Source organism: Chanos chanos, chromosome 6, assembly GCF_902362185.1.
Source record: "Chanos chanos chromosome 6, fChaCha1.1, whole genome shotgun sequence".
NCBI lineage: Eukaryota > Metazoa > Chordata > Actinopteri > Gonorynchiformes > Chanidae > Chanos > Chanos chanos.
The window spans coordinates 30616561-30641794 of NC_044500.1; the positions used below are offsets into that span (position 1 = coordinate 30616561).

At 37.8% G+C, this 25234-nt stretch overlaps 3 protein-coding genes across 5 annotated transcripts; 2 read left to right on the forward strand and 1 right to left on the reverse strand.

Moving 5' to 3' along the window:
• Positions 1 to 1495: 1495 nt before the first annotated feature.
• On the forward strand, positions 1496 to 7018 carry isy1 (ISY1 spliceosome associated protein). The gene is made up of 11 exons (XM_030777645.1): positions 1496 to 1533; positions 2628 to 2650; positions 2833 to 2884; positions 3301 to 3366; positions 3647 to 3689; positions 3790 to 3902; positions 4326 to 4443; positions 4607 to 4729; positions 5773 to 5894; positions 6237 to 6326; positions 6554 to 7018. Exons 1-11 carry the CDS (start codon positions 1531 to 1533, stop codon positions 6659 to 6661), a joined length of 861 nt encoding a protein of 286 aa, XP_030633505.1. The 5' UTR covers positions 1496 to 1530; the 3' UTR covers positions 6662 to 7018.
• Positions 7019 to 8358: 1340 nt separating this feature from the next.
• Positions 8359 to 16303, forward strand: zgc:77375 (haloacid dehalogenase-like hydrolase domain-containing 5). Its single transcript, XM_030776960.1, has 8 exons — positions 8359 to 8516; positions 10628 to 10831; positions 11111 to 11223; positions 12186 to 12279; positions 12986 to 13019; positions 13449 to 13623; positions 15191 to 15379; positions 15904 to 16303. Exons 1-8 carry the CDS (start codon positions 8400 to 8402, stop codon positions 16301 to 16303), a joined length of 1326 nt encoding a protein of 441 aa, XP_030632820.1. The 5' UTR covers positions 8359 to 8399.
• Positions 16304 to 18864: 2561 nt separating this feature from the next.
• rab43 (RAB43, member RAS oncogene family) lies at positions 18865 to 22912 on the reverse strand. 3 transcript variants are annotated; one of them, XM_030776964.1, is made up of 4 exons: positions 22622 to 22912; positions 21244 to 21427; positions 20884 to 21026; positions 18865 to 19031 (listed from the first exon to the last, which is right to left on the reverse strand). In XM_030776964.1, the coding sequence occupies exons 1-4, from the start codon at positions 22808 to 22810 to the stop codon at positions 18942 to 18944; spliced, it is 606 nt and encodes a 201-aa protein (XP_030632824.1). In that variant the 5' UTR covers positions 22811 to 22912; the 3' UTR covers positions 18865 to 18941. The 3 variants fall into 3 exon arrangements, with proteins under 3 accessions (XP_030632824.1, XP_030632823.1, XP_030632822.1); XM_030776963.1 differs by having other exon boundaries at positions 18948 to 21026; positions 21244 to 21421; XM_030776962.1 differs by having other exon boundaries at positions 18948 to 21026.
• Between the last annotated feature and the right edge of the window lie 2322 nt (positions 22913 to 25234).

Here is a 25234-nt window from a genome sequence, read left to right on the forward strand (position 1 = left end):
CATGTTTGCTAACAAAATCCTGACGAAATTTTTTTTATGTAAAAATATGTCCAATTGTTTTTTTCTTCTGATATCTAATCAAACAGTAGTGAACGGATGTTCGTTTGGGAGACATAACAGTGAAACCAGACTCTCTTGGGGTTCACAGTGATGTTTATCTGCACCATGAGCCCGTTCCTGTCTGAGTCATTAAAATTGAAAGACGGAACATTAGTCGACTTTAGGGGCCACTGGGTTCCTTTGCCTTTAAGAGAGAAAGGTATCATCACCAATGCCCAGGTTGCACACTGTTATGCAGTCTTACACCTTTCAACACTTTCTCTTCTGCAATGAGCGTACTGTTTAGCTGCAGTAAGCACAATATGCATGAATAATTAATTGCTACAGAATATGGGCCAAGCAGGCTGATACTCACCAGTTGGAGGAAATTACCTCAAATACATGTTCATGAATTCAAGGTCAAGTTCTTTTGATTTGAAGGGCTATTTTAGAATGGGCAAGTTTTAGAATGTATGGGATGACAACAGAAAATAAAATTGAATTTATTGTGAAAGTTGTTAAAGGTTCAGTGGAAACATAAATGTGTTTTGGGATTTTAATTCGATTTTTATTGTTCAACAAACATCCCATGACTGCATGCCAATACAGGATAATTCCTTGACTCACTCTTCAGATCTCTGTGCGGTGGAAAACACTTCTCTGACAGCTCTGGTAATTCAGCATGAAGATGGAGACCTGTACACATATTTGTGCAAAAAAGGGCAAGGAATAGATGTGCACAAAAACCACATTAAAAAGTGATGCAAATGTTGGACTAATGCTGTATCATGTCCTACAGTGATGGCGTGTGTGAATTTAGTTCAGCACCAAGTGCCAACTCAGATGCACTGGCTGCGCGAGATTCACAAATTAATATGGCATTTGTACTCCACACCCAGAATTACATTTCAACTTTGGGCAATGAGTAAAAATGCGACTTCTTCGGGTTTAGCAATTTAATAAGAAATATTATCACATGGATTTTTTTTGTCATTGTAATGACTTTTCGAAAATTATTTTTAATATATTGCAACGACCCACACTGTTACGGTTGCCAACATCTTCTATAAGAATCTGAGTAACGATAAAACAGTGACCTGATTTGGGAATCAGAAAGATGCTGCGGACATAACTAACCTGGTCGAGCACGAGTACATCGCGAAAAGCTCGACTGCAGATGTTAAAAGCAACGTTACTAAAGGCGGGATTACATGATAACAACATTTTTCGGAACCCCTTCACTACCGAAAGGTCTAATTAAGGTGTGATAGCGTTTTTAAGTGTATAAATGTTGCCTTCCAGATACACCCCATTCACCGAAAACACGTCGCTCTACAAACATAATTCTGCAACCTTTCTGCGCAGATCCTCAGGCGTGCCTGCAGACCGGAAGTTGTGTCCTGCTATGCATATCAATTTCTGTCGTCATATTCCTGCGTCTGTGCGTCATTTTTTCGTGAGCCAACACGGGAGTTTCATCGAACTGCAAAAATGGTATGAATATATTTTGACAAACGCAATGGTATTGTTTAGATTTTTACGTAATTGTTTGCCATGCTATATACATTCTATACAATTCATAGACTTCACACAACACGTAACGTATAACAACGCTTCATTTGGTCCGCAAACCATGTGCTAAATGTTCTGGCTATGGTAGCCAATTTCAAATATTTTACTCTTGAAGTCTCAGTCAGCTATTTGTTAATAGATCTCGTCATGATTAAGTCTCGTAGCTCTAACTAATCCTTTGTTTCCCGAGACTTTATGGGCAAATTGTTATTTTTTCACTGGTGAAGTCATCTCTATACAAGACTTCCCAGTGTCTCCTCACGACTACACAGCTGAAGTTAACTAACTGAAATTTAGTAGTCATGAGGATGTGAAGGGCTAACTGTATGATCATGGTTGAAAAGAGAAAGATTTTTAAAATGTCCTTAGAATGTGGGACATTATATATGGTACCTACGAGGAGTTGCTACAAATGAGAGAGATTAATTCTCTTTGAAGCTTAGTAAGTCCCAGTTAGCCAGCACTATGGCAGTTGTTGAATTCATGGATAAAGCTGTTTTGGACAGTGAAGTTCCTTTTTTAAATTAATTATAGCCTCTGATCCTTTAGCGGAACTTCTTGTTGCCTGTGTTTGTAAACTGTCAGCCTATGAAATTACAAACAGTTTTGCTTTTCCAACAACTACAACACTGCAACGCTGGGTCCAATGATGTGCAATTTTCAACTGCAAAAACAACACTGATTTCACTGAAGTGCATTTCTCAACAACAAATACAGCAATGAGTAGAATGATGAGCACTTTACCGTTGCAAATACAACAGTGGGTTCAGTAATGAAGCTGAACTAAGCCCATAACACTGTCCAGTAAAGCAATGTGTATTGATCTAATGATGAGCACATGTGTTTGTAATATGAAATTGCCTAAGATCTACAGGAAATCTAACTGAATGTATTTGTATTTATGGTTGATCCAATCAAAAGCTGCTTGTCAAAACGTTTTGGCATTATAATGGTGTGTTGTGCTTCAGGTTAGGTACAATTACTTAGTAATTGTGTAAACGTTTTTTTTTCAACAGGCTCGAAATGCAGAAAAGGCCATGTAAGTCTCTTTTCTTTGTGTATTTCAGACCAAAAAGCACTATATTTACCATCTTTTTCCCACTGTTTGGTTGGGCATGCTGTCCTTGAATTGCTCTTTTTTGTGATGTACTTAAAGCTTTTTGTTATGTTAGTGCCTTAATTAGTAGTGCATAGGACTTACAGTACCTCTGTGCTCTACAGGACGGCCTTGGCGAGGTTTCGACAGGCCCAGCTCGAGGAGGGGAAAGTCAAGGTAAAGAGCAGGTTCACAATGTCAAGTAGGAGTAGAACCACGGGCTGGAATCACGTATTTAACTAACGGGTTTCATCCTGATTGAATGAAAAATGAATTGAATGAATGAAGTGAATAAAAGTGCGGTGATTGTATTTCAAAGATGATGTCATGCCCCATCTTTTCCTTGATCTGTTTGGGTCAGCAGATTGATTTAGAGTATATGTATAGAGACTCTGATATAGATACTTGACAGGCTGAGCCCAGGATTAAAGGATAGTGTTGCCTATTCTGAGAGGATGCTGCTCAGGCAAAATTTAAGAATACACTGAATGAATCTGAGTGACCGATTGTGGAAATATCAAATTTAGCAACTTGGGATATTACTTTTGTGTTCTGCTGACTGTTTGTCAAAATTTTGTGTGACCTTTTTGTAGGAAAGAAGACCGTTCCTGGCGTCGGAATGTAACGAGCTGCCAAAAGCTGAGAAGTGGCGAAGACAAGTAAAATAATTGTTGCATGATTATGTGTACATCACAGTAGAAATCTGCCAGGGAAATGTGAAAGTCCCGGTGTAACCACTTGAGTGTGCTGTAGCTTTGCAGTGACTGAAGTGACAGATTAAGAACACTCTTCTCTTGTTTATTTATAGAAAGTATTTTGGCGCAGTGAAGATGCACTGTCTTTGATATTTATTCTATCTGTCCAAGTGATCATTTGCATTTGCTCACATGAAAGTGAAACAGACATTTCTATACTTCACACATTGTTTACATTTTGCAGATCATCAGTGAAATTTCGAAGAAGGTAGCACAGATTCAAAACGGTGAGTACCAGAAGCATGTATAGAGCTGGAGTTTTAGACACGTTCACACACTTGCCTTGAAGATTGATATTAATCAGCTGATCTCTTATGTGATCTGTAGCTGGTTTGGGTGAGTTTAAGATCCGTGACCTTAATGATGAAATTAACAAGCTGCTCAGAGAGAAGGGACACTGGGAGGTTCGAATCAAAGAGTTGGGTGGACCAGACTATGGGGTAAGAATGGCACCACACATACATTTCTCTCTCTCTCTCTCTCTCTCTCACGCACACACGCATCACACACTCACTCACTTTGTGTCCATCTTGCCTCTCTCTTCTCACATTCATTCTCATATGTAGTTAGAGAATTGAAAAAGAAACTTTATACCAAATCAACATTTTTTTTTCTTTACCATGTTATTTTTTTTTGTTAAACATTTATTCCGTAATTCATTTTTTCTCTAAAGCCAATCATAATGCATAACGTTCATAAATTATTACAGCCTTTTTCCATCACTGCATTTTCATAAAGAGAACTCCTTGAGTCTAAAAGATAAAAAAAAAAGCCTATTTAGTTCTTCTGTGTATCTTTATTGAAATTACATAAAGTACAGTAGACTTCAAAAACGTAACTTTTTTTATTCTGATATGCTTCAGAGAATTGGACCTAAGATGCTAGACCATGAGGGCAAAGAAGTACCTGGAAACAGAGGATACAAATATTTTGGTGCTGCAAAAGACCTCCCTGGAGTGAGAGAGCTATTTGAAAAAGAGCGTAAGTTCTGCCAGAATTCAAATGAACTCTACCTGTGAAGCTTTGGAAATTTGCTCTGAATATGACTATTGGTTAATAATCACCACTTGAGATATCACCACCTCAGGTCTCTGTACCTCTGTGGTGAAAGTTGGATTCAACTGTAAATATTTGTCCTTGACAGCTGCCCAGCCACCCAGAAAGACACGAGCAGAACTGATGAAGGACATTGATGCTGAGTATTACGGCTACAGAGACGAGGATGATGGAGTTTTAGTGCCCCTGGAGCAGGAGTATGAGAAACAAGGTGGTGTATTGGAAACTAACACCTAATTACCAATGAATGGCACTGCTTTTGACCTTTCTGTATGTATTCTTCCAATCACTATAGAAAAGTCAGAAGAAACCCACAGAATCCCTCTAAAGCATGCACCATTTAACTGAATCATGTGAGCTTATTATCTTTTAAAGAATGAGATTATAGTTTTTAAAAGCTCCAGATCTATGTTCCTGGCTAAACAAAGCTTCCAGTGAGTTAAAACACTTAGTGCTCTTAGGATTATGGGAAACAATCCTGAGATCAGCACTTCAAATCACGTACATCATCTGTTCTCTCAGGCCGTGAAGCTGTATTCAAAAGAGTCAGGTGCATGTATCATTGAATTACTGTCCACTATCAGTAGCAGCAAGAAATACCTCTGGCTATTTAGAGTACCGCGTGCTTCTAGAACAGGGGTAGTAACCACGAGACACTTCTGCTCAAACGTGACTTCACTTATTGTACCATAAGTGCGCATACACACACACACACACTGTGCTAAGTACATGGGTGTATAATGCACATCATTGTGTGGACACTGTGATACAGTTGTGGCCTGATGCACTGACGGTAGAGTCTAAGCATGTGTTTCCCATTTGTACGAATTTATCTTAATGTGTAACACGCTGCAGGACTCTGATTCCATTCATAAACCGTCTGACCCTTCACTGGACTGTCAGCTGTCCCGTATGGATCAGTCATCCCGGCCGCGTTCATGTGACCAGTCATGTTACATAGAATGTCACTCCTTAATGTCGCTGTACTTATGAAATTATTGCTATGAGCTTGGTAACCAAATTAGGTGACCCCAGTTGGAGGGTAGGGTTGTACAAGTTGATTTTGCTTAATTCTAAACTAAGCTAGGCTGCTTTCCCGTTCTGGTTTTCAAATACAGCACCACAATGTTTTATAATATTATTGATGAACAAGTGTATGTGTGTGTGTGTGTTTTGTTTTTTTTTTGACTATTATTTTAATACTTTAAAATATGGGTGCATTTCTAAAGGTGTGTTTCATTGATTGCATCCCAGTCATTGCAGAGGCGGTTGCCAAATGGAAAGCAGAGAAAGAAGCTCGGTTGGCGGGTGGGGGAGGGGTAAAAGAGGCAGAGGAGGAGGAGGAGGAATACATATATGCTGTTAAAGATGATGAGGTAAGAGTTTGTCCTTGGAGAAATGTTTATTAGAGAAGTCCCAGATTTTAAACTGTGAACGGAATCATGAACACATTTATGTTTATCCTTTGTAATTAATTTAAATTATTGGTGAACATAGCCCATCGTTCACACGGTTATAGATTTTTTTTTTTTTTGTCCTGGTAAATATCATGTGTAACTGTTGTGTTTGCAAATCCCTGTTACATTTTTCAAGTTCTGATAAAATCAAGAAGATTTAAAACAAAAAAAGAGAGAGTTATCATTGAAAAAGTCCAAACCAGAAACTTGTTTTTGTATGGAAATCTCGTTAAACTGCTAACGTTTTACAACCTCCACAAGCAATCGGATGACGAGACGAGAGATCAAATGGAGGGAGAGGATGGGGCGCAGACGTTTATCGCTCACGTTCCAGTGCCATCACAGAAAGAGGTGCCCAACTATCTGTCTGCTTGGGGGGTCTTTTTAAGTGTACAAAGGAGAGACTCAAGCCAAACTATACTGTGTGTTTAGGATATAGTAAATACTAACTGTTCATCTTCATCCATCTGGAGCCTTTGTATCACTCACAAATCCTTTATAATCACAATATACATTTAAAACCATCCTTTACTATCTCCACTTATTCTTCTCTGTTGTCTCCCATGACTTTATTACAGATAGAAGAAGCTTTGGTTAGAAGAAAGAAGATGGAGCTGTTGCAGAAATATGCCAGTGAAAGTCTGATGGCACAGAGTGAAGAGGCTAAAACCTTACTCGGCTTGTAGTGTCACCTGCCTCGGATGCTTTTGTCCACACAGCTGGTTTTTGAGAGTCAATACGCTCGTGAAGTCCTGCTGCCCACAGACCTCGACCGTTACTATTCCTCGAGACCATTTTTCAAAGTGCAAGAAATAAATAGCAGATTGTCCAGAGTAGGTTATGTGAAAACCCTTGTCATTTTTTAAGAGTATCCTTTGAGCTGTTGCCATTGGTAAAAGTGCATTAATTAATCGGGGTAAAAGTATTTTTTAACTGAAGAGTGAATTTTTGACAAACATTTGATGAATTCACTGACGTTACCATATTGTGATTTGACAGCAAGATGAACAAGGAAACATCTAGAATTCTTTTTATATTGTGGTAACACAGTTTCATTGTATATATGTTTTGTATACAGCCTTTGATCACTTTTCAGACAGTAAATTTTCTACAAAAGGCACAAATGTGATTGATAATCAATTCATTGATTATTGTTTTCACATTGAACAAATATACTGATGTAAATCAGGTTCTGGTCTACAAATCTGTAAGTCTTCTATATAGTCTTCTAATTTTGTAAGAAATGTAAAACATTCAATGATATTTTGAAGTTATACAGTAAGAATTATGTGTGGACAGATGATTACGATCTGTAACTCAACAAGATTGGGGGCGGTTTGGTTCATGTGATCACCTAACTGAAGGGCTTTTGAGGCAACAGACAGTCACACTCTCACTATAAAGGCCAAATCCAATCTTCAAATAAGACTTACAAATCTGGCTGCTTCTCTCTCTGCATGTCAGCCTCTCTCCTAAATCAGCCTGATTTATGTAACACACTGTATATCCTTCTGGTATTTTTAGTTAGATAATTTCATCTAAGGAGTAGGTGTTTGCAGAGTTTTAGGTTCATTCCTACAGTTGTGACTACTGCAGCATTTGAAGTTTTGTCCAGTGACTTTGTGCAGCGTAGACTGTTTCCATTCTGTCTTTGTTTCTTTCTGTTTCCTCTCAAAAAAAAAAAAAAAAAAAATTGTCTAAGCAAGTCTACATGAACAGTGAACATCTCCTGAACAGTGTGCTCAGTCATACACTCAACACATTGTATTAAAAGATATAACTACAAATACATTTAAGAACAGGGACATTATGTATCCATTAATACCCTAGTTAATAGACACTAGCACGTGTTACAGTGGCTGTTGAAGGAAACGAAAATGTACATGTTTAAAGTAGTGTAAAAGGATTTGAAATCTCAAATGGCGATTCTTCGTTTTGGTGCTTAGTAATTATTTGGATACAACTGCATTAAAAATCTAACAGTCACAAGGTATATACTGGTTAGCTGAGGAATATTTGCCAATACCGACTCTGCATATTTTCAAATAACACGTTTTCGAATGACATCACTGGTTCATGCCGTTGTGGCAGTGCCCTTTGTTTCGTTTCTCCATGCCGGACCGATTGCTGACAAACAACCTCCCCCATCAGGCCTTTCCCTCTTAGTATTAAATCGGTCTTTTAAATGATAGTTGTTATTAAATGTAAATATATGTGTTATTTGAATTTATATTCATACAGTTGCACCGCGCTTTTTCTGTACCGGCGATGGTTTCCTGATAATTATCCGGCATGTTGGACCACCTCCTCTGTCGTCACATCACGTTGCCTCGAAGGCTATATGGAGGAATCGGACGAGGTGGTTTCTGGACAGAGACAACTGGCGTCGTTAGGAGAGTGGGTCACTGACGAAGGACAACCGAAATGAAGGCCTTAAGTTTTATTTTTCGAGCGGCCAACAGCCTTTGTATTCGGCAAGTCGAGCAGAGGACCTTGTTTGCAAGATGCGGAATGTGCGGTTCTGCTTCGTCAAATAGCAAGGTAGCGAACTGTTGTTTGTGTACATTCCAATACCAGTGAACTATAGGAGCACGAACGTGGCTACGACAGGGTCATGTGTTGTTTTCGAAGCCAGTTTATCCTTTGGTTTTATTTGTGAGTATTTGTGACCGTTTTTCTGTTGTTGTGTGAAATAGCTTTCTCACAACTGCTGATTCATTCATTTCGCCACATTTGCCTCGATTGAGCTCTTCAGCGAAAACTTACCTGTGAAGCACAGGGTAACGTTGGCCTGTATTTCAAGCGAATGATGCTGTTTAATAGTGTGAAAAATACCGTGTGAATTAGAGCGTTGTATGATTCATCCTCTTTGTTGTCTCATCCAGTTGTAGCCTACCATGTAAATACTTGTGTTGAACTTGTAACCGGATCAAATGTTGCAGTTCATCACAGTGAAGTGGAGATTTTGTAGTTCTGTGAATGCTTTTTTTCCAGAAGTGCCTGAATGAGGCTATGGTTAAAATGGAACAGGTGTACCCACTTTTTGGATGATACTGCATCATTTCCCAGGGAATGTTGTTTTTTGTCTCGAGGAGATTGAAAGCCAGATGTCGTGATAAGATGGCAGGGTCTGTTAGGGATCGTCTTTGATACAAATCTTTCAGTCTGAATTCTTTTAAAGTTCTAATGGCCCTTTGTTGTTTACCTATTCCTATTGACTGTAATAGGTCAGACATCTAGCAACTGACATGTTTTTTTCTGTTTTGTATCAGTGACGTAATTCTATCCCGAAATGAGTGAATGGTAACTGCTGTGTATGCCAAGTGACATTCAAATGCTATTCAAACACTGATTTAGGTTTATCTTACTGTTTAGTTTTAATTTTGTTTTATTGTTTAATGATTCATGCCTTGATGTGGAGAAAGGAGTGGTACTGATACTAACAGGGCTCTACCCTCAAGCATTTAAGAGGAAATTATGAAGAAACTCATCCCTTATTTAGTTGTCAGTACATTCTTCAAAATTGTCTTTCTCTTGCTTGAGCAACTGCACTCATGTGATTAGACTTATTGTTAAATTTAAAATATCTGTAAAACAAATGTGTACTGAACCCAGTACAACAATTTCACCAGATTTAAATGAACTCTGCTGGTGAGAATGAGTGCGGATTATTTTCATGCCTCACTAGTGCAAATATAAATCAACAAGGACAGTTAATACAGCTACAAGGGTCTTGGAAGCAGTGTCTTCTCACAGCTGGTTGTGTATAATGGTCATAAAACAGCAGTGAAATTAACAGCAGGATATATTACAGTGGGAAACAACTTGCAAAGTTGCCGTGCTTTTGTTTGTCATACAAGCATTAAGTGGTTTTCCTCAACTTAATTATTGCCAGTAAGATTATATGTCAAACAAAAATACTGGAACAGATTTATTCAGACATCATTGTGGCCTGGACTTCACTGAGAAAAGCAGCCAGTGCTCCCCAAGGGAAATGCACAGCTGTTAGTTCTTGTGGATTGACCGAAATGTTTGTAATCCTCAAGTGCGTGTTAGGAGATTGTAGACTTTCAACAAAGCTGACAAATAAGGGACAAATATTCCCTTGGGGTCAGATAGGATGTGCTGGCCCCTCTGAGCATGTATTATCACAGAAACTTTAAGCTGCCTTAGGGTTTGATTCTCTGTAGCTTTATTGTAACAACCATGCTGCCGTCTCTACAGAGTTCATCACTGAATAAATCACACCAAGAGATTATTGCAGTGTTTTATTTTAATTCTATATATTTGGAAAGAAGTTCTGAGACATTTTGAGACTGGAACAATGTCTAATTTTGGCATGCACTACAGCAGAGTTCATCTCAGTATAGAAATGATTTGTACCTTTTTAGGCAAATCAGGAGGATCTACAGATGTGATGGTTTTGCATGAGAAATATAACTAGTAGCCCAGAATAGCATGGCTCAGTTTGAGTAAGCATATAGCTACTAACTACTGAATTCCACAGATCAAACAGACTTTATTATACAACCTAAAATCCATTTAAAATAAAGACAGTTCAATTTTTACAATGAAAGTTGTATACCATTGCTAAAATACCTGCTATGCCTTGCATAATATTTGACTGAAACTTGCATGTGTGCCAAAAACAGTTTGAGCCAGGCTTTGGCTTGTTATTTGACATCGATGGGGTATTGGTCCGAGGGAAGACACCTATTCCAGCTGCAAAGAAGGCCTTCCAGAAACTGGTGGACTCCAATGGACAGTTTGTAGTTCCTGTTGTTTTTGTCACGAATGCTGGGAACTGCCTGCGTCAGAAGAAGGCAGATCACCTTTCACACATCCTGGGAGTGCCTGTGAGTCCAAATGATCTTATGTTCTCTGTATTTTATGACAGCTTATGATGGACAATCTATCTTTGGACTTTTCTGTATATTGTAATTCTATTCTCTGTATTGACCATTTTCTTGAATTATTATTTGCTGCAGTATAACCACTTGGATAGTACCTTAACTGGGAATAAAGCTAATTCCAATACACTGATTTATTTACATTGCAGTTCCATATTTGTTGGATCTATATTTGTTGATCTGTTTATACGCAGAATAAAAATGTCTGCTATGTTCCTTTCAAAGATATCCCAAGACCAAGTTATGATGTCCCACAGCCCTCTGAGAATGTTCAAGAAATACCATGACAAGTGCGTGCTGGTTTCGGGACAAGGGCCAGTTCTGGACATCGCCAAAAAGTATCCTTCTCTAATGACCGCACTCTCCCCCAAGTCTTTTTCTTCTCGACTGGTGGTGTTGACAGGAGTGCAGTCCCCTGTGCAAGCGCCATTGCTCCCTCAGCCCTAGAGAATAATGAATTACTTATTCTCAATGAAAATACAAACAACCTTAAGAGAATTGCACTGTGGCACAATCTGTTCTGTAACATCATTCAAATTGTCAGATTGGTTGGAGACTGTTGGGTTAAAAGGACAGCCGTCTCTTTTGTGCCGTCACAGTTTGTGAAGTTGACTGGCCCCAGGAGCTTATAGTTTATCACGCAATGGTGCACCGAGAGTGCATCTGCTGGCTTGTGAATTTGATGCTGCGTCGTTGTATAACCAGTATTTCTCTCTTTTTACCGTGTTAGATTAAACGGGCGCTTGGATGCTCCGTGATTACAGAGCGAACGGCTTGGGCGCAGCTTCATGAACAGTTACGCAATATACAGCATTTCAGGAAAGTCTTCCTTTAAAGAATTGAGATTTACACATTCACTGTGATTATTGACCGATGTGGGTGTGGGGGGTTGAGCAGGGTCATTGTATAACCTGCAAATGAATTGTAAGTCAATTTTGATGTCATGTCAGAGCAATAAACCCCTTGTTTGCCTTGAAGAACATGCCTAGCATATAAAGCATGTTTGCCTGTGGCACAGTTATTCAATCTTTAGGGTACTGGACAAAATGTTTGGTTGAATTTATTCCTAGTTGAACATGCACATTATATTAAAAAGATATGCCGTAAACATTTCAGCTCATTGTCCCATTTGCAGCAATTGTTTGTAGCGATTGTTTAAGAACTAATTATTCTCCCATAAGGCTCATTTTTTTTTTTCTTGGTTGGTTCTTTGGTTTTATCTCATAATTGCATGTGGATTGGCAGAATGCAGTATTGGTGTGATACTGAAGACCTATTAAACCTTAACTTACCATCTCAGCTTGGGCTTCATGAACGTGGTTAGCATTGACATGATACGTGAGTCATTCCCCCTGCTGGACATGGTGGACCACAATAGAAGACCCAAACTTCCGGTGAGCTCACAGGTTACTGTCACACCCCATGTTCGAGGAGTGTTGCTCAGTGCCTGTTATCTGACAAGTTCTATCTGTGTGGGAAAGTGCATTGAGATCGACCACAATAAATGTTAACAGGCCGTTTGAAAAAGGTACATTTTGTACCAATGACAATGTTAGAAAACACAGTTCCCTCCTGACTTTGAAAGCAGAACAGAATGGAAAAAGAGACTGAAAATGTTTCTGCTTGTTTTACAAAATCCAGCAGTGTTTAATTTTCAGTTCTCTTTTTGTGGAAGCCCTATAGGTCAGGATATAGCAGATGGAGGATGCATGGCCTGAACACACAAGCTCTGATTATTTGTATAGGAAAATACTTCTTTAGATCTTTTTTAAATCCTCTGCTCATGTAACACTTGCAGGAATACACCACAATATAACATGCAATTGAAATATCCAAAAATTGTCAAATGTTGATTAACAAAGGAATGATCACAAAGAAAATGTGTGCGCGCGTGTGTGTGTGTGTGTGTGTGTGTGTGTGTATATATATATATATGTGTATATATATGTGTGTGTGTGTGTGTGTTTGTGTGTGTGTGTGTGTATATATATATATGTATGCATGTTATATTATTAAAGATTGTGGCAATTTGCAAGTGTGTGGTTCCTGCTTTTTAAAAATCAATTTTAATAATCTTTTATTGCTTCTTTTCAATTTTAGTCCTCACCTGTTGTGAATTTCCCTAAAATTGAAGGTAAGATGCTTAAGTGAGCGGGTTTTTCAAGATACTAGGCCTTAATGTATTAATGGCATACTAACTGCTTTACAGCTTGATTGATCTGTAAACATGTGTCTATCTTTTAGTATGTTTCCATGCGTTTACAAGCAGGGCTGTTAATTATTGGCCCAGTAATTGATCCATGTTAACATTTACCAGGCTTTCCTAGTAGTAGGCTAGATTGTCAGCAATCTGCCCCACATCTGAAAAAAAAAGACCAAAACACCCCCAGTGCATTTTAAAAGCCTTTGAAGATTTTCTAAATAATGTTACATCTTTCTATTTTGAAAGAATGTCTTCTGGCCAGTCGAAGTTTTGACAGCGTCTATAAAATAAAATGTTTAGCATATTGAAACCATGGGTTTTCATGCTTATCACACCATCTCGCTCTTTCTTTTGTTATAGCTGTAATTCTCTTTGGGGAACCCATTCGATGGGAGACGAACTTGCAGCTGATTGTTGATATTTTGTTGACTAATGGGAACCTGAACAACCCCTATGAGAGCTCCCATTCCTCCCATCTTCCTCTGCTAGCTTGTAACATGGACCTCATGTGGATGGCAGAAGCACAAGCTCCACGGTAAATACTGTCACAGCCACAACATCCATAGTTTATTGGGTTTAGTAAGTGGGAACTTGTATCAAGCTTCTCAAGGTCTTCACACATATGCGACCCTTTATACTCATGAAAACAATCAAAGAAATCTTTATCAAATTAAGCATTCCAAAAAAAAAATCACAAATATCCACACCCCTCTTTACAGTGTTTCTCCATTTGCGACAGTAGCACCCTTTAGTTGTCTTCAATAGTCTTTCATAATGCTGATTGACACTGGGAGATGATCTTTGACCATTTCTAGATACAGAATTGCTCAAAGTCCACATACATCCCCAGCTGTATCCCCAGCTCATGGAATTTTCTTGGCCTCCCAAACAATCTGACTTGCTTTTGCATAAGGGCAAAATCTACATTTTACACTTATTCCATTTGCCTCCTATGCACATTTTGTATAGAGAAGGAGCACTTTCCTGCAGTTGCTCTGTAATTTGACAGAGAACTGTGACTAGGGAACCTTAACTTGTCTCTCCCTTTAGCACATAGTTCAGTTTTTCCATTGGTGCGGAGAAATCACACTCCATCATCCATGTCTAAATGTCTGTCACCTAGAACATGACGGGGCGCTTTCGCACTGATAAGAACTCAACCTTGGGCTAAAGTTAGCCTCAAGCTATGATTTGCCCAGGGTTAGATAAGTCTGTGTTCACACTTCAGTTCGGTAACCTTATATTTAGTTGTAGCTCTAGCCTTAGTGTTTACATTTGTATTCTGAGGCCATAGACTAAAATCCATGGAGCTAGTTCTTTCACGTGACATTGTATACAGTGTAGTGAAGTCAAGTGTGCTTCCTAAGCTAATTACTAAGAGTCACATACAAACTGTTTCAGTTTCTCCAAGAACAGCATTTACGATATTTTCTGTGTGAAAAATTAAAAAGCAAACAGGAAAGCTGTGATGTTGATAGGCTGTGATTGATCACCATGTTTTCAGCAGTTTTTAGGGCTAACCCCAAAACCTCTATTAGCCTGGTCTAAGAAGGGACAGTGTAGTTTGAAAGCTCCAAACATCCCCTTATTAGTCTAATAGTTTTAAGCGGGGTTGATCTGATAATGAGAAGTGGTTTAATTATTTATTTATCTTTTGAAACCATCATTCCTGTGAATGTCAGCAACTGTTTTTGTCATGACTTTTTAGATTTTCTCTCCTTTACCTCATGGAGATAGAAGACTAATTGATTTTACACGCCCCTTATATTATAGTTTCCAAAAATTACGATTATTTCGGTGTTTTTTGTGGGTTCTAAAAAAAAAAAGGGTTGTGAGTGATTGTAATATGCAGTATATATATAATGTATGAACAAGGCTATGTGTGAAACCAAAGTTTTAACAGAATTTATAATCATGATTTTGTTTGGAGCAAAACACAAACATGAACAAGTTGTAAACCAGGACAAAGTCCTTTTGACTGGTAACCAGAAAAACCCAACCTAAAAGTATGTAATCCATTCACCACATCTTACAGAGGACATGGGGTGCTTTTCACCACAAGTAAAGAATGTTCCAGTACAAACACATTTTCCTGCTGGCAGATTTGGTCATGGTACGTTCTTGGTGTGTCTGGAGAACATCTACAAGAAGATCACAGGAAAGGACCTGAAGTATGAGGCTCTGATTGGGAAACCTAGCGAGCTGACCTACCATTTTGCTGAGTACCTGATCAGAGAGCAGGCTGCCCAGATGGGTTGGAGGGCCCCCATCAGATCTCTCTATGCAATTGGGTAAGAGACACTCTCTGAACAACAAGCATGGATTAAATGTTAAAGTTGTCTGATGGCCAAGAAAAATTTAAATGTCTGTCAAGTTATAGAAGGGACTGGCAAAAGCACAGTGAAGTATCGTTTAGGATCTATAGGTCAAAAATACTGATATCTAACTCAGATGATTGAGACTATCTTACCTGTTGATCAAAACTGTTCATGGTTCCCATTAAAAAGATATGTAAAACTGCGAAATTGTGTAGACCATGGTATATTCATATAAGTCTGTTCGGTACAAGCTTTTTTTCTGACAAGTTCATCTCATGTACCTTAGAGCCGCCTTCATTATCGTCAATGAGACTTTCAAATCTATGGGCTAAACAGATGTTTCCATACCAAGTGGAAGAGTTAGGGCTAGGGTTATATCATGCATTTATATTATTATTACAACCCTGTCTTTTTTTTTTTTTTTTACTTCAAAGTATTGAGAGGTTGCCCATACTTTAAATAGATGTCCTGATTTCTTTTTCTGTGATCACAATTAGGGACAACCTCATGACCGACATATATGGTGCCAATCTCTACAATCGCTACCTCGTGGAACGGGCTGCTAGGAAGAGCGCTAAAGCTGTGGCGAAAGTGGTTGCAGGTACGGGGACCCCTGCAACTGTCCCCCAAGAGGTGGACACAGACAATGCCTGGGAGAGTGAGCTGGCCTCCCCTACTGCCACCTCCTGCAAGTCTATCCTGGTTTGCACAGGTGTCTTTAACCCCCTCACAGAGGTGCCCAAAGATGCCAGCCAGTGCATCAAAGAGACTGTCTTTCATGGGCACCGCGACTTCCACTTTGACCCAGCGCTGGTTGAGCCTGGTCACATCGTTCCTGATGTAAACGCGGCCGTTGAGCTCATTTTTGAGCAGGAGAAATATGAAATGCCAGTCTAATGAAATTAGTTTCAGCAACAACAAAAAAACCATTATCATTCATTTGTCTGTTAGTCAGTGATTATAACATTTTTATTCAAATAGAGAAACAAGCACACACTAGATATAATGTTCATAAGCAACTATTTAAGGTAATGTGGTTGTGTCTTTCTCAACTTGGACTTATTCAATTTCAAGCTTTCATGTCAGTTAGTTGCGTACATTAACGTTTACCTTGCTTTATTTCATGTAACCGTGATCTCCCATGGCTTGTATTTGGTTGTTTGTCTTTGCTCATTTTAATTGTATTACAGTTCTTTTTCTGAGCTGAAATAGAACCATTGATAAACTGTTTAATCCAATAATGAATACTGCCATTGTTTAATTCAAAACTGAGGGATTTAAATTTAGACCTGATAAATAGCCATGAGTTTGTATTTTAAGTCATTTGTGTTTTGTTTTTGTTTATGTTTTTTTTTTTTTTTTTTTTTTTTTAAATACAGATGCTTTTAATCTACTATGTACACATTTCTGATATTACATTATGTTGATCAGTAATAGCTTCTTTGTGAGTTAAAAATAAGTGAGTTATAAACATGGGTAACTGTTTTAACATCTAAATATCTGTTTAAAACAAGCACACTGTATTGCTAAAAAACTTTTCAGACTTTTACTGCGTCTTGTTTTTAATTCCTTTCATTCTAGATTGTTTATTTGAAGACCTAAAATTCTTGTGTGCTGTTACGTTTTTGTTCTTCTGGAGAAAAGAAAGTACTGAGTTTAATTGCACTGTGTGGTAATTTGGCCACAAAATTACACTCATTGATATTTTTGTATCAGTGTTTTATTGTAACCTTCAAATAGGTCTTGTGTTTTAGCTGATATTTGTTGAAAACAATTGATCTTTGCTGTGTTATCTTAAAGACATCTAGCTAAACCAAATGTAAATCTTGTTTTCTTTCCTGATAGAAGGTCCATTAGCAAGGAGGAACTGTTGAAAATGGGTTTTCATTTTAATAGGTTTCCTGGTTGTTCAATCAACAGCACTGCATACTGTTACTACAAAGGAGTGTTGTTTTAAGCTGCAGATTTCCTGAGGACGTAAAAATGGTTTCACTTTTTTTTGTTTTTTTTTTTGTGATTTAACTGTTTTGAATTAAGGTTGTCATCAGAAGAAATCAGCCAAGAGTTTTAACCACTAGAATGCTAGTGTCACTGTAAACATTATCATGGAGTATACTGGGCATACCTGTTTATTTCATTTATATTTTTGTTGTTTAATTTCACTGTGCACTAATGATGTCCTCTGTGCCATTAGTTGTTTTCATATGTTGAACAAATATTGGAGTTGGAGATTTATTATAATCATTCATAAGAGAAACGAGAGCATGTAGTACTTGACGGTCATGGTGTCACTTTCTTTTGCGGTGCCTTAGCTATAAATTAAGCAGGTAAATATAGTCGCATTTTAGTTATTTTTTTTAAATCCAATACATATACTGTAGTAACAACATATTTATCAAACAGAAATATACATTTTTAGTAAACATACATTTGATTAATATGTATGAGAAACTGTTTCTTAAATATAATTAAACAGTTCTCTTTTATTGAAATTTATATTTACCTTGTTTCTAGGGCATCTAAAAAGAAAGTGCAACCATCAACAGAGAATTGCATGGATTATGTGTTATATTTTTATTAATAATTTTAGAGATATTCATTAAATTCTTGGGGGGAAAATATGATATTGTTAATAATAAAAGAGAATGTCATTCATGTACCATTTTTTTCCCCCTTGTGTACAATTTTTTTTTTTATTGCTGGTCTCCAAAAGCGACAGACGTACTTCCCCAGTATGGTTTCGAAGCACCATCGTGAAGTATTCTCTAATGTGACTGAATCGCTACGTATGTGAAGGGTGATTGTGTCAAGTACTTCAAGTCAGATCACATACATGCTTTGATACGAATATAACAACTTCTGGTGTAGATCACAAGTGTCCATTGAAGCAGTCCATTCTCAATTCATCAATTCAGTTAAGATCAGGAATTTATTCTATCTTCTTCTATTTCATTTTGGAATTGACATCAGTTCTGTTGGGACTACTGCAGTTTTCCCATTCAATGTGTGTAGATAAGAAGACAGAAATCATAATCATAATAATAATTTATCATAATCTTCGCCGATTTCTCAGCAAATAAGAATATTTGTGAATAATACACAGCCAGAAGTCAGGTTGTTTATGATGAAGAAAGATTTAGTGAGTATACATAATGTTGCTTGCATTGGGACACAGGATAAAATATTTCCAAGATCCTCAGCATGACGTCAAAACTCTGAGGACATTCTTTAAATCATTTTCTTTTTGATGTATGATGCATTTTGCTCAGACCAGATCAATAGAATGACCATGAAGTGGAATAGGAAGTTGTAAGACTCTGAATTCAGTGCTTTAGTAAATGCAGCAGTGAAATGAAACCCTTCTCTATTATGCATATGATTTTGTAAACACACTTATGACAAACCAAACCGATCCTTTCAATAAGACACAGTGTTACGACAGTTCAGTCCCGAAATGATTTAATAACACTTTATTCAATATGAACAAATCATCCAGAGCATGAAATTACTCAGCACACGTAAAAATTTCAAAACTTCATTCAAAAACAACGTACAGTATCACTGATTGATTAACAGATGAAATGCATAGTAACAGATCATTGTAATATTGTCTTAACATTAAGCACTAATAAAATAATAATTCCTACAATATCAGCATTGCATTATAAGGCACTCAGCAAACCTCCTCCACAGTTCACCTCCAAGTCTATTCAAACAGTTAAATATTCCAATTGATCGTCTCAATTACATTACCAACCTTAAAAAAAAAAAGATTACATTTGTCTGGTAGACATTTCACACTCTATTCACCTTCACTCACTGAATATAAAACAATGTTGAGTTTTATTCAGTGAAACTGCAGAGCAGTTCAGTTTCAAGGGTCTTCTCTCTGACCAGTGAAACAAGGAAAAATCACTCTCCATTCATGTATCATTTAAAAAAAAAAAAGAGGACTACAGTACCTGAATATTACATGTAAAAAAAAACAAAACGGTTTTCTAGCCCTTTTCCTCATTATTTGAGACTGAATAGCAAACGTATGCCTCCATAATCCTACAATAATTTACTCTATGGCCTATGATTAAAAGTAATGTGACAAGTAATCCTAATTTTAAAAGACTGTCTTTTTCTTGAACAATTGTGATTTCAAGGCTTTGACGTAATCCTGAATTAACAATTAATGTAAAATAGCATCAATGCTCACACCATACCAAAAGAAAAAAACCCATCAAATGTGGGAAAAGGAAAAAATCCTGTAAAATATGTCATGGTCAGTGATCTCACTGTTTCTAAATGTAAACTTAACCTAAGGGGTAAAACTGGTCCATGATCTGAGAAACAACTTGAGACAGATTTCTATTTGAACTGCAGCTAAGCTAAGCTAACACATCTTGTAATGGCATATTTCACTGGGTATGGACAGATGTGAAAGGGCAAAGGAAGAAAATATTAAAAATAGTGACCCTAGAAGAAAACACCTCAATTAATTAATATAGAACCAAGTCTTGAGAGAAACTACCTGCCTCTTCAAATTGCTAATTCCAGTGTAAAAAAACAAACAAAAAAGCAAACAAAAAACCCCCAACATCGTCAAGAGTCGACTCGCTGTGTTTCCAGTTTAAATTCAAGAGCAATGTGATACTTGGTCATATGGACGTTTGGCACTTGTGAGTCCGTGTTGCAGGAGTGTCTTACTGGAGTTGCATAACTGTTAGAATGGTTAAGTAAGCGTCCTCGTGTGACAGCCATTATGGGACATCAGCAGTCATTGTGTCCACTGATGGCAAAAGCTTTACACTATCGCTGAACAACATAAGCCCATATTAACAAATAACACCCCAGCTCCAGGTGTCCTATTCTAGATACGATATCCGTCTAACGGCAGAAAGTCTGAGAAAGAAAATTAACGGACACATATGAAGACAGAGAAACTACGCAGACCTACTGAATTCATGAGACTGTATTCAACATACGAGAGAAATGGATTTTGATCAGTCCTTCACTTACCCCTGTGATTCACACTTGGGTAAAAAAAAAAAAAAAAAAGTTTAGAACTTCTTCTTGGCTTTCATCTCCAGTCAGAGGCATTACTAAAACCATTTATTAAAGTCAGATCTGATTTTTCCAGTTGCTTCCATCTCTAAGTGTACCATAAACCACCTGCTTTGACATCTCTTTCTTTATGCACATCTGCTAGAGGCTGGAGCAATGGTAACAACTGGTCCCTGAAATCAACGGGAAGGTTACTGGAAATGTCCTACGGTTCTCACAGGCAACAGCCTGACTGACTGATCCCCCACAGTTATCCTCCATGAGTGGCAGTAACATAACTTTAATAACCCTGAAATAAAACTGAATCCAATTTTTCAACATCCGCAACCCCACCCTTCAGCGGTCACATCCTTACTGTTTAGCTTAAAGCTGTCCGTCACATTCTCATTTATCATAGGTCCCCCGTGTCTGAGCATGAGTTCAGCAGCCATTTTATTGAAGGCCTCATCTACATTACTGGAATCCTTGGCTGAAGTCTCTATGGCACTGATGAATTCCAACTGCTGTGCCATGGACTGAGCATCCTCAAAGGGAACTTCACGCATCTCGGCCAGGTCTGACTTGTTTCCTGAACAGCAGAACACAGTGTGACCGCTTAGCTTCGCAAAGGCACTTTCACTTTAGAAAATACATCAGGAAAAAACAGACAGAAGGCACTGAGGGGAAAAAAGGAAGGCTTTCGATAATTTGTATCATAAATACAGTGAATGTAAGCAGCCAATTTCTAAAATGGTTTCTCACCAGCAACGAAACCCTTGGTTGCCTGACACCCACAAATCACTCACCAACCAAAAGTGGAACAATGTTAGAGCCACCGTATTTCTTCACATCTTCCATCCACTTGGGGACAGACAAGAACGAGGCTTTCTTGGTGATGTCGTAGGTGATGATGGCCCCATTGGTGCTGCGGTAATAACTTTGAGTGATGGTTCGGAAACGCTCCTGTCCAGCTGTATCCCAAATCTGTAACTGTCAAGCAACAATCCAAGCAGAGTTATAGTAACAACAATGAAAAGTACAGTAATATTCTCACTAAGATTTTAAGATTTTTTGTTAGGAATACACATGTAGTTCATATTTTATTATCGCTCATCGTTTATATTACTTAGATGTATTTTAATATTACAGTCAAAAAGCCCTGCATCCTCTTGTTCGTTCCCTCAGTTTCTGGGACCTCAAATGGTTTTGGCTTAAAACACACAAGGTTTATGCCCTGGAGTGTTTGTCAGAGTTACACAGAGTCCATCCACTACAACCAGGCCCCAACCAAAAAAAAGAAAAAAAAAAGTGCTGACATTTGCCATGTCAGCTATTGGAACTCGTAGGGTATTCACGTTTGTGTGACATGCTGTCTAAATACACCTTAACATCTAAAGGCTGCATAATATGGACTAAATAGGCATCTATATCAGCATGCTCTAACAATGTGTTTCCTCTATCAATTTTACACCTTGAGAAATACATCTCGTTTGTTGCGCGCAATTTGCACTGTACTGTCTTGCACTGATCTGTTATAAACATTAAATTCAATGAGTGTGTCTCTTTATGCTTGATACGCCCTTGAACCACACGTGTATTTATGAGCATTTATCTGAACTCTAGAGACATTACAATGTGAGAACATTTACATTACTTAGCTGATTAATGCAACAACTGTCTCATGAGACTGTTCACAGAACAGCAAGGGAAACATACTTTGAAAACGCTTAGATTAACTACATGAAGCGCTGGAATGTCACTTTTAAGTTCGTGCATTTGAACCAAATGAGGCCTCAATTTCACTTCTGCTCAACGGGCCGTAACAAGAACATTTCCCTTTCGCTTACACACTAAACAGAGAATTATACACAGTATGTTCTTTAAGGCCATTGGATATAGACACCTTGACGTGACACTTGCGTAACCTCTTTAACAAACAACCAATTAACAAACTGGTATATCTGATTTCGTTTAAAAAAAGAGGGAACTAATAAACTGCATCCGAGAAAGTAAATTTTACGGTTCCCTTACAAATTAGCAGCGTCTTGTGACACAGTCAAATTTAATAAATGAAACAATGATTCCAGGCTCTGACAGAAATTTCTCTCAGATGTGACATGAAACTTATTTTAATTTGTGGAAATGTAACCGGTATTGGAAAATAGCACACATGAATGAACCAACCTTTACTCTTTTTCCTTGAATATCTATTGTTTTCATGGTAAAATCCACTCCAATTGTATTCCCCTGTCTTTCGATAAATATGCCGGTCTTGAAACGTTGCACGACACAAGTTTTACCGACACCAACATCACCAACTAGAACTATTTTAAACACGAAATCGTAACTGTCATCTGCCTCTAGCAATGACATGATGACAATGCGTTTCGCGCTTGTTGTGGATTAACAGAATCGTTGGACAACAATAATTCAGTATGCGCTGTCTATTCTAGATGGATGTGTTTATAAAAACCCAAACTGACGTGGAGAAGTTGGCACCTGCGAAATTGCCAACGCGGAAGAGACGAGTGACAACAGTAGTCTTAGGTATCCCGGCGACGCGCCTGACTAATTTACAGTTGGATTAGCCGGCTGTCTATTAAATACTGAAGTCATTTAAACACTTTGAGATTACATCCATTCGTTATCGACCCTTTTGTTAACTACACAATCAGAGAATTTTCATTTGGAGGTTTCGTAATCGCTGGAAACTTGTTGGCCACGCTGGCGTTTGTGAGCTGTGTATAAATAAACACAGACACGAGAGTATTTACACAAGGGTTTAAGATAGATAATTTGCACACCAAATATTAAATTTAAGGATATTCCACCAGAGTTAACAGTAATACTCATCTGTGTGAATACATTTAATCTTTTCACCTCAAGAAAAAACCCTATTTACCAACATTTCTACAGTTGTCCGACTAATTAAAAATCCTCCGCGTAAAATATCCACTAGGTGTCTCTCTATAAAGGGCTCCAGTAATTATTTTCACCGTGAACGATTTAGGTTATATATGCATTGAATGTATTGTAAATACTTAGTTAAATAAAGGATTTTTGGTGGGTTTTGATATTGATTTATGTTGTTTTTTGCTCTACATTTAACTCCGAATGTTACACTTATCTCGCAAAGTAACATTAAATCACAGTTACATTCATCCGACTCTCAGAATATGAATTTGATGGCTTGTCCCTCTACTTTGTTTATGTCTGTAAGAGAGTGGACGACAGAGGGCAATATGTACCTTTCAGGCAGGGCCCCAATCCAAAGAAGAAGAGATTTGTGCGGAAGTGACGACAGAGGCGCCAAAATCAAACCTATTTGAAGGCGACGGCAGAAGGACAACAACAAAACATCAGTTGGTAAAGTAGTTTTATTAGACTTCCAGTTAGATTTATAACGTGACAAACATGTTGGATATAAATTCTGAAAGAGAGGGTAAATGCATTTAAATGATAATCCAGATTAATTCTTAGATTTTTTAGAAAATACTTTCAAAATAAACTAATGACTAGCTGGCAAACGATGGCTAACTGTTATTCAGATGTTTTTCCAACCCTACAACGTTTTTCCGGTTTAATATTGCTCGCCCTCCATTGGTTTGATATTTTGAAGATGCGGAGCACCATTGCAATGACAGTATCCTTAATGAAATTACTTTTAGAAATAGCAACCTGTACCTTAATGGCGAACGTTATTTCACGCTCTGTGTGTCTCTGTGTGTTTAAAACTGTGTCACTTAAAACTTGGTGGATTCACTATTTTCCCATGTCGTTTTCCTGCATGGGTTAACGCTATGTGCCCACCCAGGTATCGAACTTCTGTTTGCCGCATTGCATGTGTCTGCATGTTCCTTGTTTTCCATACTCAGGGGCCATGGCAGAAAATACCTTCCCAGTGTATAAAGCAGATGCTCTCGTGCAGTTCTTTCGGAATGAAGTTTTGACTGGTCAAGAGGCCAAACACTTCACCAAAAATGATTTAACTCCAAACACCAAGGTGAGTAAGGAAGTATTTTGTTTGCAGTACCATGAAAACTACAACCTTTTTCAGCCTTTGTCCATTGGTTTTTATTAAAGTTTTATATCATATCTTGATACTAAGCAGTGAAGGATAAAGGTTTACTCTTGTTTTCAGGCAGAGACTGTTCAGAGGCTTTACATGAGAGTACTTCAGCTTCTCTATCGCTTCAGACCTGAATGTCATTACATGGTAAGCATGTCCTTTTCTTCTTGTTTGCATCAAGCTGCTATGGTCTACACACACATGTTCATATATACTTGTATAGTGTGTGTGTGTCTTGGGGGCTGTTCTGTCATCCTCGGGGCTTCTTTCATTTTATGCTGTTATAGTTCAAGTTGAAGTTCATTAATATTCTTTATACCTTATAGTATAACGAGAAAACAACTTCACTAGTTCCAGTGCAAAATATAGTACAAACACTACAGAAGGAAAGGAAAAATAATTAATAAATGAATAAGTAATAAACTGTCAAAGTGGTACTGTTTGATGATATGTACAATACATAGCATTTACAATATATAAGTGTGTGTGTATATACACTGACACGTACTAGAGCTGCACGATTTGGTGAAAAATTAATATTACACTTATTGTGGACAATATTGCGATTGCAATATAATAAACAAATGGTATCATGAGTCTGCTTGCTTGGTTATCAAGGAAAATGCACAGATTACTGATCATTTTGAAATGTGTATTTCTCAACTCAAACATACAGGATTAAACTAGCATAAAAAATGCAAAAACAAAAAAATTTCTACAATAACCAA

Excerpts from the sequence above, each read along its gene's own strand:
- rab43 (XM_030776962.1), bottom strand. The coding sequence starts at position 22,810 with ATGTCATTGCTAGAGGCAGATGACAGTTACGATTTCGTGTTTAAAATA. Across the intron at positions 21,428-22,621 it reads TTCAAGGAAAAAGAGTAAAG|TTACAGATTTGGGATACAGC; the intron begins GTTGGTTCATTC and ends GTTGCTTGACAG. Across the intron at positions 21,027-21,243 it reads CATTGTTCCACTTTTGGTTG|GAAACAAGTCAGACCTGGCC; the intron begins GTGAGTGATTTG and ends TCTGCTGTTCAG.
- isy1 (XM_030777645.1), top strand. Across the intron at positions 2,651-2,832 it reads CGAAATGCAGAAAAGGCCAT|GACGGCCTTGGCGAGGTTTC; the intron begins GTAAGTCTCTTT and ends TGTGCTCTACAG. Across the intron at positions 5,895-6,236 it reads ATGCTGTTAAAGATGATGAG|CAATCGGATGACGAGACGAG; the intron begins GTAAGAGTTTGT and ends AACCTCCACAAG.
- zgc:77375 (XM_030776960.1), top strand. The coding sequence starts at position 8,400 with ATGAAGGCCTTAAGTTTTATTTTTCGAGCGGCCAACAGCCTTTGTATT. Across the intron at positions 11,224-12,185 it reads GTTCTGGACATCGCCAAAAA|CTTGGGCTTCATGAACGTGG; the intron begins GTATCCTTCTCT and ends TTACCATCTCAG. Across the intron at positions 13,624-15,190 it reads GCAGAAGCACAAGCTCCACG|ATTTGGTCATGGTACGTTCT; the intron begins GTAAATACTGTC and ends TCCTGCTGGCAG.